The sequence below is a fragment of the Penaeus vannamei genome, chromosome 21 (assembly GCF_042767895.1).
Source record: "Penaeus vannamei isolate JL-2024 chromosome 21, ASM4276789v1, whole genome shotgun sequence".
Lineage (NCBI taxonomy): Eukaryota > Metazoa > Arthropoda > Malacostraca > Decapoda > Penaeidae > Penaeus > Penaeus vannamei.
The window spans coordinates 34524277-34539276 of record NC_091569.1 but is presented as its reverse complement, the minus strand read 5'-3'; the positions used below and the strand labels follow the sequence as shown (position 1 = coordinate 34539276).

The following is a 15000-nucleotide window of genomic DNA, read 5'->3' as shown; positions in this document are numbered from 1 at the left end:
TAAATACCTTCACTTGACCAACCTCAACGTGCCAATAGATTCCCTTCACTCTCCGCTGCCCAGTTATTCAGGGATCTTGCTGCCCCCCCCCCCCCCCCCCCTATATACTAGGCGCCGATAGGGGAGGCCAGGAAATTGTGGGGTAAAATAGGCTCAATAGACCTACAATTGGTCAGTATGATGACAATGGACACAGAATGAGCCACTTAATTTCTGATGTTGGGGGTGCTACCCATGTGACCGTCCTCCTGAGCAGGCTACTACCCCCCCCCTGCTAATACCCCCCTCCCCCCACTAAACTCTGCCTTGGGAAACAAAATAAAATTCCTCATTTTCACGGCAGGAAAGATTGTATGACTGACATGCGGGACTGCCCGAGACCAAGTCTTTATTATATTCCGTATATCGCTCGTGTTTTACCCAGCAATTTCCCTGGTATTCTTACACGTTGTCCCCTGCCAACAGTGCCAAGATTGTGTGTGTTTGGGGAGTTTCCATGGAATGATTTATATATACATGCATGATAGAGAGTGAGAAGAATCCACCTGTACCAATATCGTCGTGATCTGACACTCGATGGTATTTTGAATATTGACACAGGCATTTTTCTTTAAGGATATTGGAACCTCATTTTCCAAAGTATTTCAGCATTTGTTAATATTTCACTTCACAGTTTCAGTAATGTAGGTGTCAGTTCTAATTGCAGTGTAGCAGCTGTCAGGGTCATGTCAAGAGATGACTGAATGACATGTTCACTCCAGGTGTCACCTCAATAACATAAATTATAGCGGGGGGCACAATCTGTATTATTTCTAGGCAATCATTAATATTGATAATGTGCACTCTACTGAAGTTACCTAATATACGTGGGGGTAATGCGATATTACTTTTTATTACTTTTATACTCCCTTAAGTGGTATGATACACAAGTTGATTATATGCTTATAAGTTGTTAACATATAGGCACTGTAAAGAGGATTTAATATTCCACTCTCTCCAGAGGAGGCACAGTTTTTTATAGCAAGAATAATACTTCCAATTTTATGTGTGATTACAATTTCGTAAGATTTACTCTATGAAAAATTCTCTTTTTTTATTTTAAACATACACACTAGTATGTTTTGATAAGGTATATACATAGCCTTGGAAGAGGAATTCTTGTCTCCTTTGACATTTACCCTTGTCACTGTCACGACGCTCAAGTCACATGTGTGTTAGTAATGTATGTTGTAAATATTAATCACTTCCAGTAAGCAACTATCTACTTTAGTTAGCCTTATGTGTTATGCCTACTCACATTTGGTACTGAACTCTGGCCTGAGTGTCACACAAGTGCCATGGCCTCTGCTGCATTGACCACAGTGATGTCCTCGTTTACAAGATTTGTAGATTAACAATTTTATGCCCACAAGACAAAGCGCTGATAGGGTTTTATAAAATTAAAGGCCTATCTCATCATAGGTTTAACACCACACTTGCGATTGAGTGGAATGTGGAGTTCCCCTGAACTCCTATTCCACCTACCATACAACCATTACAAGACCAGTGGAATGGTGTATTATGGTCTCCTTCAATCAGGATTGCTTACTTTTTTTTTTTTTACTTGGTTCAAGTTGACCAAGACCCCTATTAGTGCTATTCATGATAGGGCCATCTTAGGGGATCACTTATATTCTTTCAACTACAAAGAACAGACCTTGAAGGATATAAATTGATTCACAACCACTTCATGGCAATTTGTCTGGTACTGAACTTGACTGTCATCTGATTTTTTAAAGAACTAAACACTTCCAGTGTTCTGAATTTTATTTCTAATCTTTTGGGGCACACAGGATTATTCCTAATTAGGCAACTATTCTGTAAAGATTTCTGGACTGCTCCTGGATGTATAGTAAACAAAAAGAAATGAAGAAAAAATAAGATAAGAAAAGAAAAAAAAGCAGGTTCTATTGTTATATGTTCCAAAAGGTGTATGTAGAACTCCAGATATTGGGGGGGAGTGAAGATATCTGGTACTGTATCACAGTAGATCACATTGTTAGGGTGGCTAGGGGAGGCAGTGGTAGCAATCAAGAGTGTGGTCATTAGGGTGAAGGGGATTGGGGCAAGTGTGTGTCAGTGAGAGAAAGACGATATTATCACTTGAGATTCAATGGATTTTAACCTGGTTTGGCTGGAATGTTTGAAGTGCAGCTCAAAACATGTCATAAAAAGAAAAACTGGCACAGTACAGCCTAAAATACTACTTCATTAAATTTGGCTGATGACATTAAAGTGGTGATGGATTTCGAAAATACTTGAAATATGTCATTATGTGAGCTGAGCCCAAATAGTGTGTATTGCACTGTCATGCTCATTAGTAAAGGTATGTGGGAAAACTTACTTTCATTATGGCAACAATATAAAAATTGAGTAAGAAATAGTATAAAAGTGAAGAAAACTTAGGTGCTGGAATCATATTTCTTGTATAGATTTTTAAATTGTTACATAATTATAAATAAATAAAAAAATCAAATAGGTATATGTACCTTATTTCTTCTTGAAACCTCTAAAGCTTGCACCTTTTGTCTGCAACATTAATTGATTTACAATTTGTTCCAAAATCCTTGGAAAATGCTTCTGAAATATAAAATACCTCTATTGTCTTTTAGTGGTTGATCACCCTCATTACCCAATCTGTCTCCTTTTTTTTTTGATCATCCACTGCTGGCAATCAGCCTGTATACAGTAAATTCCTTGTTTCTGAGGAAGTGGAAGGAAACATGCTCATGTCACTGGAGAAGGATGGGCATGGTCATTACCCTAGTGATGTATATATACACCTTAATTCCACAGCAGGATTTATATAGGATTTTTCTATTACTTGTTGAAGTTATAGCAATTATAATGCCATATTATCCTTTTGATAACCTGTTTTTTTTTTATTCTAGCTGTCTATGTATGAGCATGCAATTTTATATACATAGATTAAAATTTCTGCTTATATCTCTTAAAAATATACATTGTATTTTTTTCCCTCTCCTAGTATAGGCCTAATATTCAATTATAATTGTCTTTCAGGATGAGTCAGATGCCTGGAGAGAAGCAGGTTTCTGCAGCATCAGTAGTCACTGAGACTGCAGTTGAGCATAGAAATCCTTGGGATTTAGCCAAAGATATTGATATTCCTTTACAAAATAAAATGAATGACAATGCAGGAGAGACTTGTTCCCCATTTCAAAACACTAGCAAATCCAGTGGCTCAGAACAAGAGGTCCCCACTACTGAGATGTCTAAAGAAGAGGTTGCACATCATGAGACTAGTCAGCCATACCCTGGCATGAGCACTGAATCTATTTCAGAAAAATGTAGCAAACATTCGGAGACTGTCTCAGGGAAAGGGGACAAGCCCTCCTTTAAAAGAATAGGGCCAAAGATGAAATTGCCACATTCCCTCTTTCAGAAGGCAAGCATGGCTGAGGCTGAATTATCAGACTTTATTGAAACGTCTGAAGAATCTGATGTTAATGTTTTGACTCCTCAACCTTCAGGTCTACAGGTAAAAGAGGATGAGACACCAAAAGGTGAGCCACAGGCAGCATCTGTCTCATTGAAAAGGAAAGTACCCACATTTGGAAAAATACGTGTCAAATCATCAAACCGTCTTGTAAGCTCAGATGTTCAAGGGATAAATACAAGTCGTGTTACTAGTAATTTGCATAACCCCAAAAATGCAAAATTAAGTGCTGTATTTGATCCAGAAATACAAGGGCATCTTCCAAAGAGACCCGCCTTTTCCCCACCTGTACATGATATCCAAAGCATAGAAGAAAAGGATATAAATAAAACCTGTACTGAACATGGAGAAACGTTATCAGAATCTACATGTACGAATGAAGGAGGAAATCAGCAGCTCATAAAGAAACCTGTATTATGCGAAACAAGTCTGCATGAGAAAAATGTAATTGCTAAAGAGGATAACTTGATAAACAAGGTTGATGTAAGTATGATGTTTTTTTCTATGTTCACCTCAGAAAATATAACCATTTAAATTACTAGGAAAGAAAAAGAGCATTTGTTAGTACATAAATTATTATGTATTAAAATGTGAAAAGTGGTACATTGATTTTGTTATTGTTTTTGAACTTGGTATATGAGATAGAAATATTTTGATCAAAATGTTTTTGACAGTGTTCATTGTGTATTTTCAGCAGTTGCTGTGAATTGTTTTCTTTGCCATAGATTCAAAAGTAAATTTCTTAATTGATATCATGGCTAGTGTGGAAAGGTGCAGTACTTTAGAGATTTATGGGATCTAGTTTGAATGTAGATTATTTTAGGTTTTCATGATTTGATACTTTCAGGATACCCAAACAGACAGAAGTACAGTAGTGACTGCATCAGAAAAAGTGGATACCACCAAGAAAGAAACATTACTTACAGAAGTTCAAGCATTTGATAAAGAACTCAAGGATGACTCAAACAAAGATGCATCAACAGCTTCCCAGGTCATGGTTGCCATCCAAGCACCTGCACTACGAAAGAAAGATTCAGAAACAGAGAAAAATACCAACCGAGAAATTAATGATATGAATGAAATGATGATGGAAGAGCCAGGTTGTAGTTTCACTGCTCCTCACACTAAGAATGAGAATAAAGCTTCTGGTGTCAAAGAGTCAGACAAGGATATATGTCCAAGCAAAATGACAGAGGAACAATGGAACGATTTGTTTAGTTCTGTGATAAATTTGATAGATCAGGATACATTAGACTCTGCAATAATAGTAAGTAGATAAAAAAACATCTGTATCAGACATAAGATGTTTTGAAATGTTGATACTGTCTTTACAAATAATTTTTAGAAAGTGATCATGGATTTCATAGAAATTGATGTGGTTGTGGTTTTAATTTTTTCATTGAGATTGTTTGATATAAAAATTAGAAGAGTCCATTCTAGAGGAGACTAGAATTAAGTGAGTGGTGATGTTGTTTGTAATGATAAAATCAGCGCCTACTATAGGAATCTTGGTGCTATAGGTGAGTTTGCATTGGTATTCCCTCTCTCCATCCAACACTACTACAGTCCATGGGTGCTCCCTCCAGATTGTGGTGCAGTCTGTCTAAGGATCCTTAGACAGCCATGAAGAGAGTGTTGTCAGTTACACATAGTGTCCCCCATAGAGAAATATTGTCCCAGAAAAGAAAAAAGTGTCTACAATTACTTGCATGAACGAAGCATTGAAGACAGTCATGGATTCGCTAAATATCATTACATATCAGTTGAAATATTTCAAGAAAGAAGACACTAAACTTAGAAAAGCCAGTCCAACCATTTTACTGATTATCATATATCATAAAACCTTGCCATCTGCTCATATTAGTCTTACATTAGTGTAATCAGTAATGTACAAAACAAAATTATAGACTGATAAAAACCAAAGTTGGAAGGAAGCAAATACTATAACTGAAATTGAATAAGATGTTATTAATTTCTATTAATTTTTATTTTAACTTTCTGCTGTCTTAATATTTTGTGAATAGAATTCCATAATTGTTATCACTTTGTCCAAAAGGGTGTAAATAATGTCTGAAGTGTTCTTCGTGTCTTCAGCTGTCAGAGTGGGTGTGAATGCCAGATATAAAATGTATTATTTATTTTTACAGTAAAATTATACTCGACATGATATGATCACCAGGGGGTCACTTTTCATCATAGTATACAGCATCTGGACCCGGTAATCATGAGCTGAAGCAGCCATATGGTTGATGTAAAAATGTGGTATGCTATTTCATTCATTACAAAAACAATAATATATATTTTTTAAATCTAAAAATGTAAGTGATCATTTTAAAACACGAAGCACTTGCTTAGTTGATCATGTAAAATGGCCGACTACAAGACTGAAATAGCAAATGTGTTACAGGACACATATAGGAGTGGTGGGCTGATGCAGGATGTTTGACATCCCTAGGTTAGGCAACCCTGTAATAAGATTCCTTGTAATTATACTACAGTTTTTGTTTTGGCAACCCTCTGTAGCTGGGGTGAAAGACCAAAACAGCAGTGCTACTCTACGCAGGGATTTTATCTTAGTTCCTTTCACAGCTGGGGGTGTATCCCATTCTGTAAAGGGATCCCTGGACAGAATAAGATTAGTTTGACTGTCCCTTTAAATGGCCAATGCCAAATGCTGGCCCTGGATAAAGTCTTTGTATAGTGACCCATGCAGTACATATCAAGAAGAACCAATTTGTAGCCCTCTTCATGAAAATTAGATATTTTTGAAACTTACCATCAATTTTGTTTTGCCTTATTGCAATTAACTGATTATCTTTTATATGGCAAATAAAGAGGTCAAATTATCCTTGTTTCAGCAGGTCGATTGTAATCAAGAACCTCAGAAGTTGGAAACAGATAACAGGTATGAAATCAGTGCTATGTATATAGATAATTAACCTTATTTGCGGTAATTGTTAATTTTCATATGATAATTGTTAATACGCTTTGGTAAAGCTGTTAAAAAATTCATTTATAATCTATTTCATATGCTTTATTTTTTCTCCTCAGTAACATAAGGGTACCTTTTGATACCAAGTTGCTTATATTTCATCACTCCATCTTTTTGGCCCAATTTTCAGATTTGGTTGCTAAATTTGTATGTATGACTTTGCTTATAATTTTGTGCTTTCAGATGTAAAGGAAAAAAGAGAAAATCTATGGAAGAAGTAAAACATGGAGATGGAGTACATGAATGTGCAAAGGATTTTGAAGCCCTACAATCAATGAATGTTAAACCACTGCTAAACATTTCTCGTATATATAAGCGTTTAGGTAAAAAATCTCTCAAGAGCTTAAATGTTTGCAGTGTCTTTGTATTTTATGATGTATTTCATGAATTCAGGTATTACAAGATGTTACATTTACTGTATTGAAAAAAATATAGGGCAAAGAGAGCTGACAATGTTTATGCAAAAATTTGGTATCTACAATCTACATGTATCATGATGAAGTAGATATATAGAAATTACTTGATAATGCTGCTTTCATTACTAAACAAATAGCTTTAATACATATGGATATATCTGAAGTAATAGTTTGAGGTGTGTGGTGAGAGCCTCTAGATTTATGATATATTTATGATTCAACCAACTGATCTACCTTTTACTACAGTGAAGAGAGCGGTGTGATATTGCCCAGGCCTTACCTGGGGAATGAATTTTGCAAACTCATTCTGAGCATCTATGGTGTGGAAGAAAGAAATGTTATCTATTTCCAATTCTTGTTTGCGTGGGTGCGTGGGTGCGTGGGTGCGTGGGTGCGTGGGTGCGTGGGTGCGTGGGTGCGTGGGTGCGTGGGTGCGTGGGTGCGTGGGTGCGTGGGTGCGTGGGTGCGTGGGTGCGTGGGTGCGTGGGTGTGTGTGTGTGTGTGTGTGTGTGTGTGTGTGTGTGTGTGTGTGTGTGTGTGTGTGTGTGTGTGTGTGTGTGTGTGTGTGTGTTGCGCACACAAGCACATGTATATGCTTACATGCTAGTGTGACTGTTTACATGCATGTGTGGAGGTTAGTTGCGTTTGTAAAGATATATACAAGTGAACATATAATATTTAGATTAAAACTTAAATGTTCTTTAATAACTATAAATTTTCTTAAATGTTTCTTCTCAGCTGGTTATCAGAACACTGAAGAACTATCTCCACCTGACAGAGCAAGACAAAGTAAGAGATCATCTGAGAGTAGTAACAATTCAGACTCGCCAGAATATGTAATTTCATCTGAACAATGTTCTAGGAAGGTACATAGATTATCTTATAGGTTATATTTGGGAAGTTTCTTTATCACATATTGTTGCAGTTACTGTTGAATTGTCAACAAAATAGATTTTTCAAATGATAATTTCATTTGATATATATAGTGTTTCTATTAGGATAACAAACACCATCATACAGTGTTCATACATATAAAGAGCATAAACAATGACCTCATTCATTATTACAGCAGTGTTTCAGATATCCTAACATCATTATTATGTAGCTTCTTTATAGATGACAGGGTCTTGGCATTTACCTGCTCTATTATCCTGTCATTGTTTAACCCCAATCTGGATGATATCAAGAAAAAATTTGTGACATGAACATACTTTCGTGGAAAAATTTGGCTGTTGGTTGGGGTAGCATGAATTTGCCATCACGAACATTTCAGGTGAAGGCAGGGCTGACGGGGAATGACTCACCACAAGTGCACAAAGCTTTTGGAGGGTGATTAGACTCATTTAGGAAGGGGCATTTGCATTATTCCAATTGATAAATGATTGTGGAATGTAATGGCCGTGAGACATGACTGGAAGAACAATGGCTGTAGGGAGGATGCCATGCTCAGGATCCTATTCCTGGCAGCAGAGACTGGTGGCATAGGTGCTATTACAGAAAATTAGATATTAAAAACAAGCAAACAAACAAATAGCAAAAGGTTACTTATTATTGGAGTGAGTTTAAGACTACCTAGTGATAATGATATAAGAGTCTGTGCAAGGAAAACAGTTTATTAATATCTGGGTAGATTAAATCAAATGACAAATATGGACATTGGAAAATGTCAAAAAATCTGAAAATGTTTATGCACAAAGAGAGAAAATAACATTGCAAAGGTAAGGCATTGAGTCTTGTCACCTGTCAGAGTGGCCACTCAAGGAAGCCTAATATTTTGGACCACATGATGGGAGTGAAGCATCTGGATCCAGTGGGTTAACGTCTACTTAGACACACTAAGTAACATCAATTTCTGTTAAGATACCAGAGCCCATATGCTGAAAGGCAAGTATCTATGCTATGCACAGTTGAGCTTGTTGGTTATATTGTGTTTGGAAAGAGGTACAGGCCTCCAAATAATAATGATAATGATAGTAGTAAAGAAAATGTAAATAATGAAAGTGATAATGATTGGAATAATGACATTGATGATGATGATCATATTAATGTTTATAATAATGATAATAAAATTATTAATGATAATAATAAAAAAGATAATTATAATTTGATTCAAGTACCTTACTGCCTGCATATGGCCCAAAATCCTGGTATTGGATTTACTGGAGTGGGAACTCTCCAGGATGTGTGACTTGTAGTCCAGGCCCCACACAAATAGTCTTGTGCATTGTCAAGACTCATTGCCTCCCCTTTGCAGTGTTGTTATCTCTTTTCTTGAATAGGCTTATTTTATGTTTTTTAAGTAATTTTCTAAGATCAATATTTGTCATTTGATATGCTATATGAAAATGATGATACAGCTCTTCTTTTTCTTTTTATTTATTATTATTATTTTTTTGTACAGACTCCATATCATCTCTCTAGGTAGACTAAAACTCTGTGCAGTAACAATAAGTAACACTTATTTGTGTCACATATTTTTGTATCATTCAATTTTCTGTTATACACCTTGCACCACTGGTCACTGAACATAGAAAAAGAGTGCCATGGCTCAAGGATGGTAACATCCACCTTTGTTTTAAGGTGAAAATGATGTCCACTGTTACTCTGGGCTTAAGCCAAACTTTTCATGACATATAGTTGTAATGGTACATGGTAATGGTACCGTATTCATGCTGGCAAATGTAAAGAAGTTATGAATGAGAATGAATATCTTCACAATATAAGAGATGTATTTGACTGGTTTCAATTGCATCTTTGTCAGAAATACATGTACATGTTGTATTTTGCTCACCATTTCCATATTCCTCTTTATTAGATTTGTCTTTACACCATTGTACTGCCAGTGATAAAACAGTTTGGAGCTGCATAAGTTACAAAGTTGTTATTACACCCAGTTGACTTGTCTATATCAGCTTAACAGCTAAATTTTAATTGTAAATGGCTAGTATAAAGCTCTTTACAAGTGAATTTGTGAAAATTAGTCGTAGAATTTGGTGACTTTATGGTCATTCTTCTTTTCTTGATGCATAAACAAGAGTAATTGAACTGTTTATATTATATACATACTTTATAAAAAGTACCACTGAAAAATGCTTCTCATCTGATTATTTTCATATCAGATGGAACTGCTGCAGATGATTCACCATATGGATGAAGATGTGTGGGTGCAATGCGATAAATGCAGTAAGTGGAGGAAGTGCTGGAATAACTGTGACCCATCTGCCTTACCAGAGTTTTGGACGTGCATTATGAATAAAGGTAAGGCTAATATTAGGATGTTAGTTTTGCTGTATAGAATTTTAATCAACTAAAGATTTTTGTTCTCTATATATACTTTTTGTTACTAACTACGGGTATAGTAATGGTATCAGTACAAATTTCTTTATTCTATATATCATATGTCTTTGAAAAGAAATGGCATAAATTCCATCATTCTCTTCAAATACCCATTAATTTATTTTAGTATTCCATCATTGACATATAAATGTTATGGTCTAAGTATCTATTATTATTCTAGAACTTGGTATCGTACAGTAAACATAATGCTGTTTTCCTATGTATCTCTCTCTATTACCCAATCATTGAGTATGACATCTAATCATATGTTAATGCAAAAGTTGTTGATGCCAAGCAATGGTTGATAATGTCATGAAACAGCATTTTGTGGCAAGGATGACATCCTGGGAGGCTAGCTATGATCTCAAGGACAGAGTGATGTGTTGAATCCCCCAGCTTTGCCAAACTTCAGCTGAAATTTGACCTATCTTGAATGGGTTATGGATGGGCATCAGCTCTCATGGGCAGAACTATGTTTAGAATCAACTTCATACTCCTGCATGTATTATAAAACCCCAATGAATGTTAGACCTCACATATATATATTTTGTAGGGTAACAGGAGTGTCGCCACAGCCATTTTTTCCTGGATTTTCACTCATTTGTTTGTTCTAATGCTGCATTTTATTACATTACAAATCAATGTTATTTAACCCACTAGCTATGGTCCATTTGAAAGCTGATAATCCTGGTTTCTAGGTGGTATCAAAATCAGTGTGTGGGCCAGTCAGGATTTGAAGTAACTCCCAAAATCATCCCCATGTACTTTACCTCTTAATATAAACACAACTTTTACAGCAATTGCCTCACTAACACTAAACCGTATTTTGTGGTTTTATTCCCTTGCATTTTTGTATCATCATAAGTAATTAAGGGTTACATTTTACCAACTAAGTTATTAGATATAATCTAACAAAAGTGTCACTCTTAGCCAATGACACTTGTTAACATCTGTTCTAGATATTTTGCTGAAGGATGAAACTGAAGAAATATGATCCAAACATAAACAAAATAAAACACTATATGGGTGGCATATCATTCTTGTTTATTTGTATAATTTTTTTTTTTTTTGTTATTTCTTTTTGAACACTTTCCAGATTTTTTTTTTTATTAAAAAAAAATGAAGGTTGGTCACATATGTGAAATTTTTAAAGCTTATTTTTTATTATATCTAACCGTTACGTTACAATTGCCGATTTGCTAAGCTAAGTTGAAAAATCCTAATATTTCATTGGACATCGAAAGTGGCTGCTACCACCTTAAAGATTATGGGTGGGCCTTAGAATTTTTTGGGGAGATTTGGAGGCCCTGAAACTCTGGAAATACATATACCACAAAATCATCAAGATTTTGGTAGATGATCCCCGTAAAAAAATATTTCCTATAAGGAGAATAAGAGTCATTGTTTGAAGTCAAGTCAAGAAAACAACTGCACATTCATACAGCAGCTGATGAGCATAGTTTCAACATAATAATTGCTCCATTTTCATTTACCTTTGATATTATACTGAAAGACTGGGGAAAATATTTCAGTTAACCATATTGCGCTAGGGGAATGTCAATGGTAGCCCATCCCTCATGCCGTTGAGACATCCCATTATTTTAGGTGCGGTGGAGCCTGTTCTAAGTTGTATATGCTAAACAATTGATTGTTTATTTAGCTCTGGCTGAGGTATTATTGGAGAAACACCCCTCAAAAGTAGGCTTAAATCCCCTTTGTTGCCTCATTATCTGCACATTTATTAATGCCACAGTCAAAAGCATAGAGAGCAGAATAATAATTTTTTTTATATTTCTTATTTTTTCCTTGAGCAGCTGACTCTACACACCCAGTGTATACTTTAATATGCTGCTGGGGTTAATGAATGGGTTAAGGAACAATGGCAGTCTATAATGAGGCAAAAATGAAACCAATTTTTTCAAGGGGGAGATAAGAGGTTAGGGTGTTATGTAGCTTTTGTGATAATCTGTCTTTATAGTAATGTATCAAAAATATTAGATTTCAGATTTCATGTAGGTAGTCTCAGGTTTTAGATTTCAAACTTGTAAACTTAGAAATTATGAAAATATGATTGTAAGGTGAAATAAATAAAGTCATGATATTTGTTGATCATTGTTTTCAGATCCCTTACATAATAGATGTGGCATTCCAGAAGAGAATTGGAAGGATACAAATGAAATTTACTTATACCATAAATATATTTTAGGTTCAGGTAAGTAGTATATATATATTTTTTGTAGGTAAAGTGATTAGAAATCAAGAGTCAATATTTATCTTTATATTAATTCCTCTGTTTTTATGTAATGTGATTTTTGAATACTATAAATGAAGCTTTATTTCCTTTTGTTTTGTAATGTGATTTTTGAATACTTGCAGTGATTTGGGCTTGCATACCTGCTAACCCTTGGTGGCCAGCTATGGTTGACTTAGATCCTGAATACAAATGCTATTTGTGGGGAAAGTCAGAGAAAAATCATCCTGTATGTTAATTTGTGAATATGATATTACTGATATTGTCATTTAGGTAAAGACACTAATATGGTATTATGATTTTCATTTATATTATAATGGATTCTGTCTTCTTCAGATGTACTTCCATGTTACATTCTTTGGTGAGCCAGTCTCTCGAGCATGGGTGACTTCAAAATCTGTAACTCCTTTCAAAATGAAGCACACTGCTAGACGCTTTACTTCAAAATATCCCAGGGTTAGTTTATGATTTTTAGTTTATGAAATTAGACAGTATGGTAATTATCCGTTCACATGATACTTACCTTTGATTTTGGTTTCCAGGGGTCAGTGATGAATGCAGAATTAGAAGAAGCTGTATTTGAGGCTCATAGTGCCCTCAGAATGGATATTAATGACCGGAGAAAGAAATATAGCTTTGCTTCTAGGTAAGTTACCATAATGTCTTTTGCAGATAGGTTTGAAATATTATGACTTCATATTACAATAGCTTGTACATGTATTCCTAACTTATATATATATATAACTAACTTGTTTGAATACATGTATTACATGTTTAGTTTGTTCACTAAGTATTCCAAGAGACTGAGGTTTATAAAAATATACCACTCCATTAACCTTGTTTTACCTAACACTGAGAGCCATCTGTTGGTTGACATTCATTCTTATTAACTGCTATGAACATTCGTGACCAATCATAGACTGATTATGCTATACGCACATACGTAGGACATGGTATATAATTTATAAAAATGTCAGCATTGGTCTTCTCAAAATACCTTGTCTGAAAGGAGCTTAAACTAATTATTTTGATCATTAGCAGGGAGAACTACATGATTTCCTAACACCATAGTAAAGTATCCCTATACTATTAGGGAAGCTAGATGGGGAAGGGGAAGAGTCGTCAGTACGGTTCACAAATTACGATTTTTTCAAACTTTGAGTGTGGATACATGACCATGTGACGCACCCAGGGCACTGGTTGCCAGATGCGTAACGCGCTCCTTTCCGCGGTTTAAAGGTCTGGGGTATTTAAATGCCCTTGTGCTGCCACACCCCTTTTTGCTTCATGCTTTGTTTTTCTTGTATTTTCAGCGTTTTTTCGGCTGTTTTTGCGAATTTCTTTGGTATGATACTGCTGTACGATAGTTTAGGCTGCGTTCAGCAGACAGGCAGCAGCAGCAAGGATGGGAGAACTGTGTGATTGATAAAGTTTTCGGGAGTACACGTTTTTTCAACCTGTTGAAAACCTAACAATATGTCATTTATATATCAGAAATGCATAATATACAATTTATTATGTACTATGATATGTACATGACAGAGGGACCAGGAGCCTTGACATCTGAAAGTATACTTTTCAGAGAACACTCCCACCTAACCTAACCTAACCTTGACATAAAGATTACCTAAAATTACAAGAACAAGGCCTGACCCTCTACCACAGGACTCATATTAAAGGCCAAAGAAATGTCTAAGTAGATATTCACATTTGGTAATCATTGGTATGACCTTTATGATGTAATGACGATAAATGACAAAAACTGCCATTTTCTTAAAATCATATTTTCACGCATGATAGTAAGGTTAACTTTGTATGTAATTACGCGATTTTGATAATTCTTGTTGCAAAATGATCGTCCAGTTCGTATCTACTAAATGTAGCAAAGTCATGCATTATTTCCACCAAATACATTTTTTACTGAAAAAAATAATGGCGATTTTTGGACGAAAAAAGGCGCTTTTTTGCAAGGTAACAGAAACATTGTCGTTTCAGATAGATTTACATAAATGCTAGATTTGGTACTCCTATTTGTTGACTCACTCTGGTCAGAAGGAAACTGCAGTACTATTCACTATGAGGAAACCATCACAAAAATTTACGCAGCTTTTTAAATCAAATTTTTTGTTTACAAGCATCACATACCCATGCACTGTGTGTTAAAAAATTATTGACCTAGCTAAAAAACTTTAAGTAAGCAGGATCGGATAACGAATTTCGTGATCGTACCGACGAGTCTTCCCCTTAACTGAATCTGGTGGCCTGGTAGACTCAGAATAATTGTAGATTCATTTGACCAAAGGACACTCCTGCAAGTGTTGAGGTCCCACTGCACGTATTTCTTTGCAAAGATAACATATTTTTTTCATCTGATGGCAGGTGAAAGGTGGCTTTTTGAGCTTGAAAACTGGACAGTCAGATGTTCATGCCAGCACTGCTGTGCACACTGCAGGGAGACACTTCATTTTTATCTGTAATTTTTTGAGCTTTTATCGTAGGATTAACCTTC

At 35.5% G+C, this 15000-nt stretch overlaps 1 protein-coding gene across 2 annotated transcripts in view; it reads left to right on the top strand.

Annotated features, from left to right (window-relative positions):
* The window catches only part of LOC113802131 (uncharacterized), a 21513-nt gene that overhangs the window by 682 nt on the left and 5831 nt on the right, over nucleotides 1–15000 (top strand). Inside the window, exons 2-11 of one of the 2 annotated variants that reach the window (XM_070136106.1) lie at nucleotides 3061–3979; nucleotides 4344–4763; nucleotides 6358–6401; nucleotides 6672–6811; nucleotides 7643–7770; nucleotides 10024–10162; nucleotides 12363–12452; nucleotides 12617–12720; nucleotides 12828–12947; nucleotides 13034–13137. In XM_070136106.1, coding sequence (XP_069992207.1) covers nucleotides 3062–3979; nucleotides 4344–4763; nucleotides 6358–6401; nucleotides 6672–6811; nucleotides 7643–7770; nucleotides 10024–10162; nucleotides 12363–12452; nucleotides 12617–12720; nucleotides 12828–12947; nucleotides 13034–13137 — 2207 coding nt within the window. In that variant the 5' untranslated portion in view covers nucleotide 3061. Of the gene's footprint in view, nucleotides 1–3060; nucleotides 3980–4343; nucleotides 4764–6354; nucleotides 6402–6671; nucleotides 6812–7642; nucleotides 7771–10023; nucleotides 10163–12362; nucleotides 12453–12616; nucleotides 12721–12827; nucleotides 12948–13033; nucleotides 13138–15000 lie in introns of both variants that reach the window. The other variant, XM_070136105.1, reaches the window with a different exon arrangement.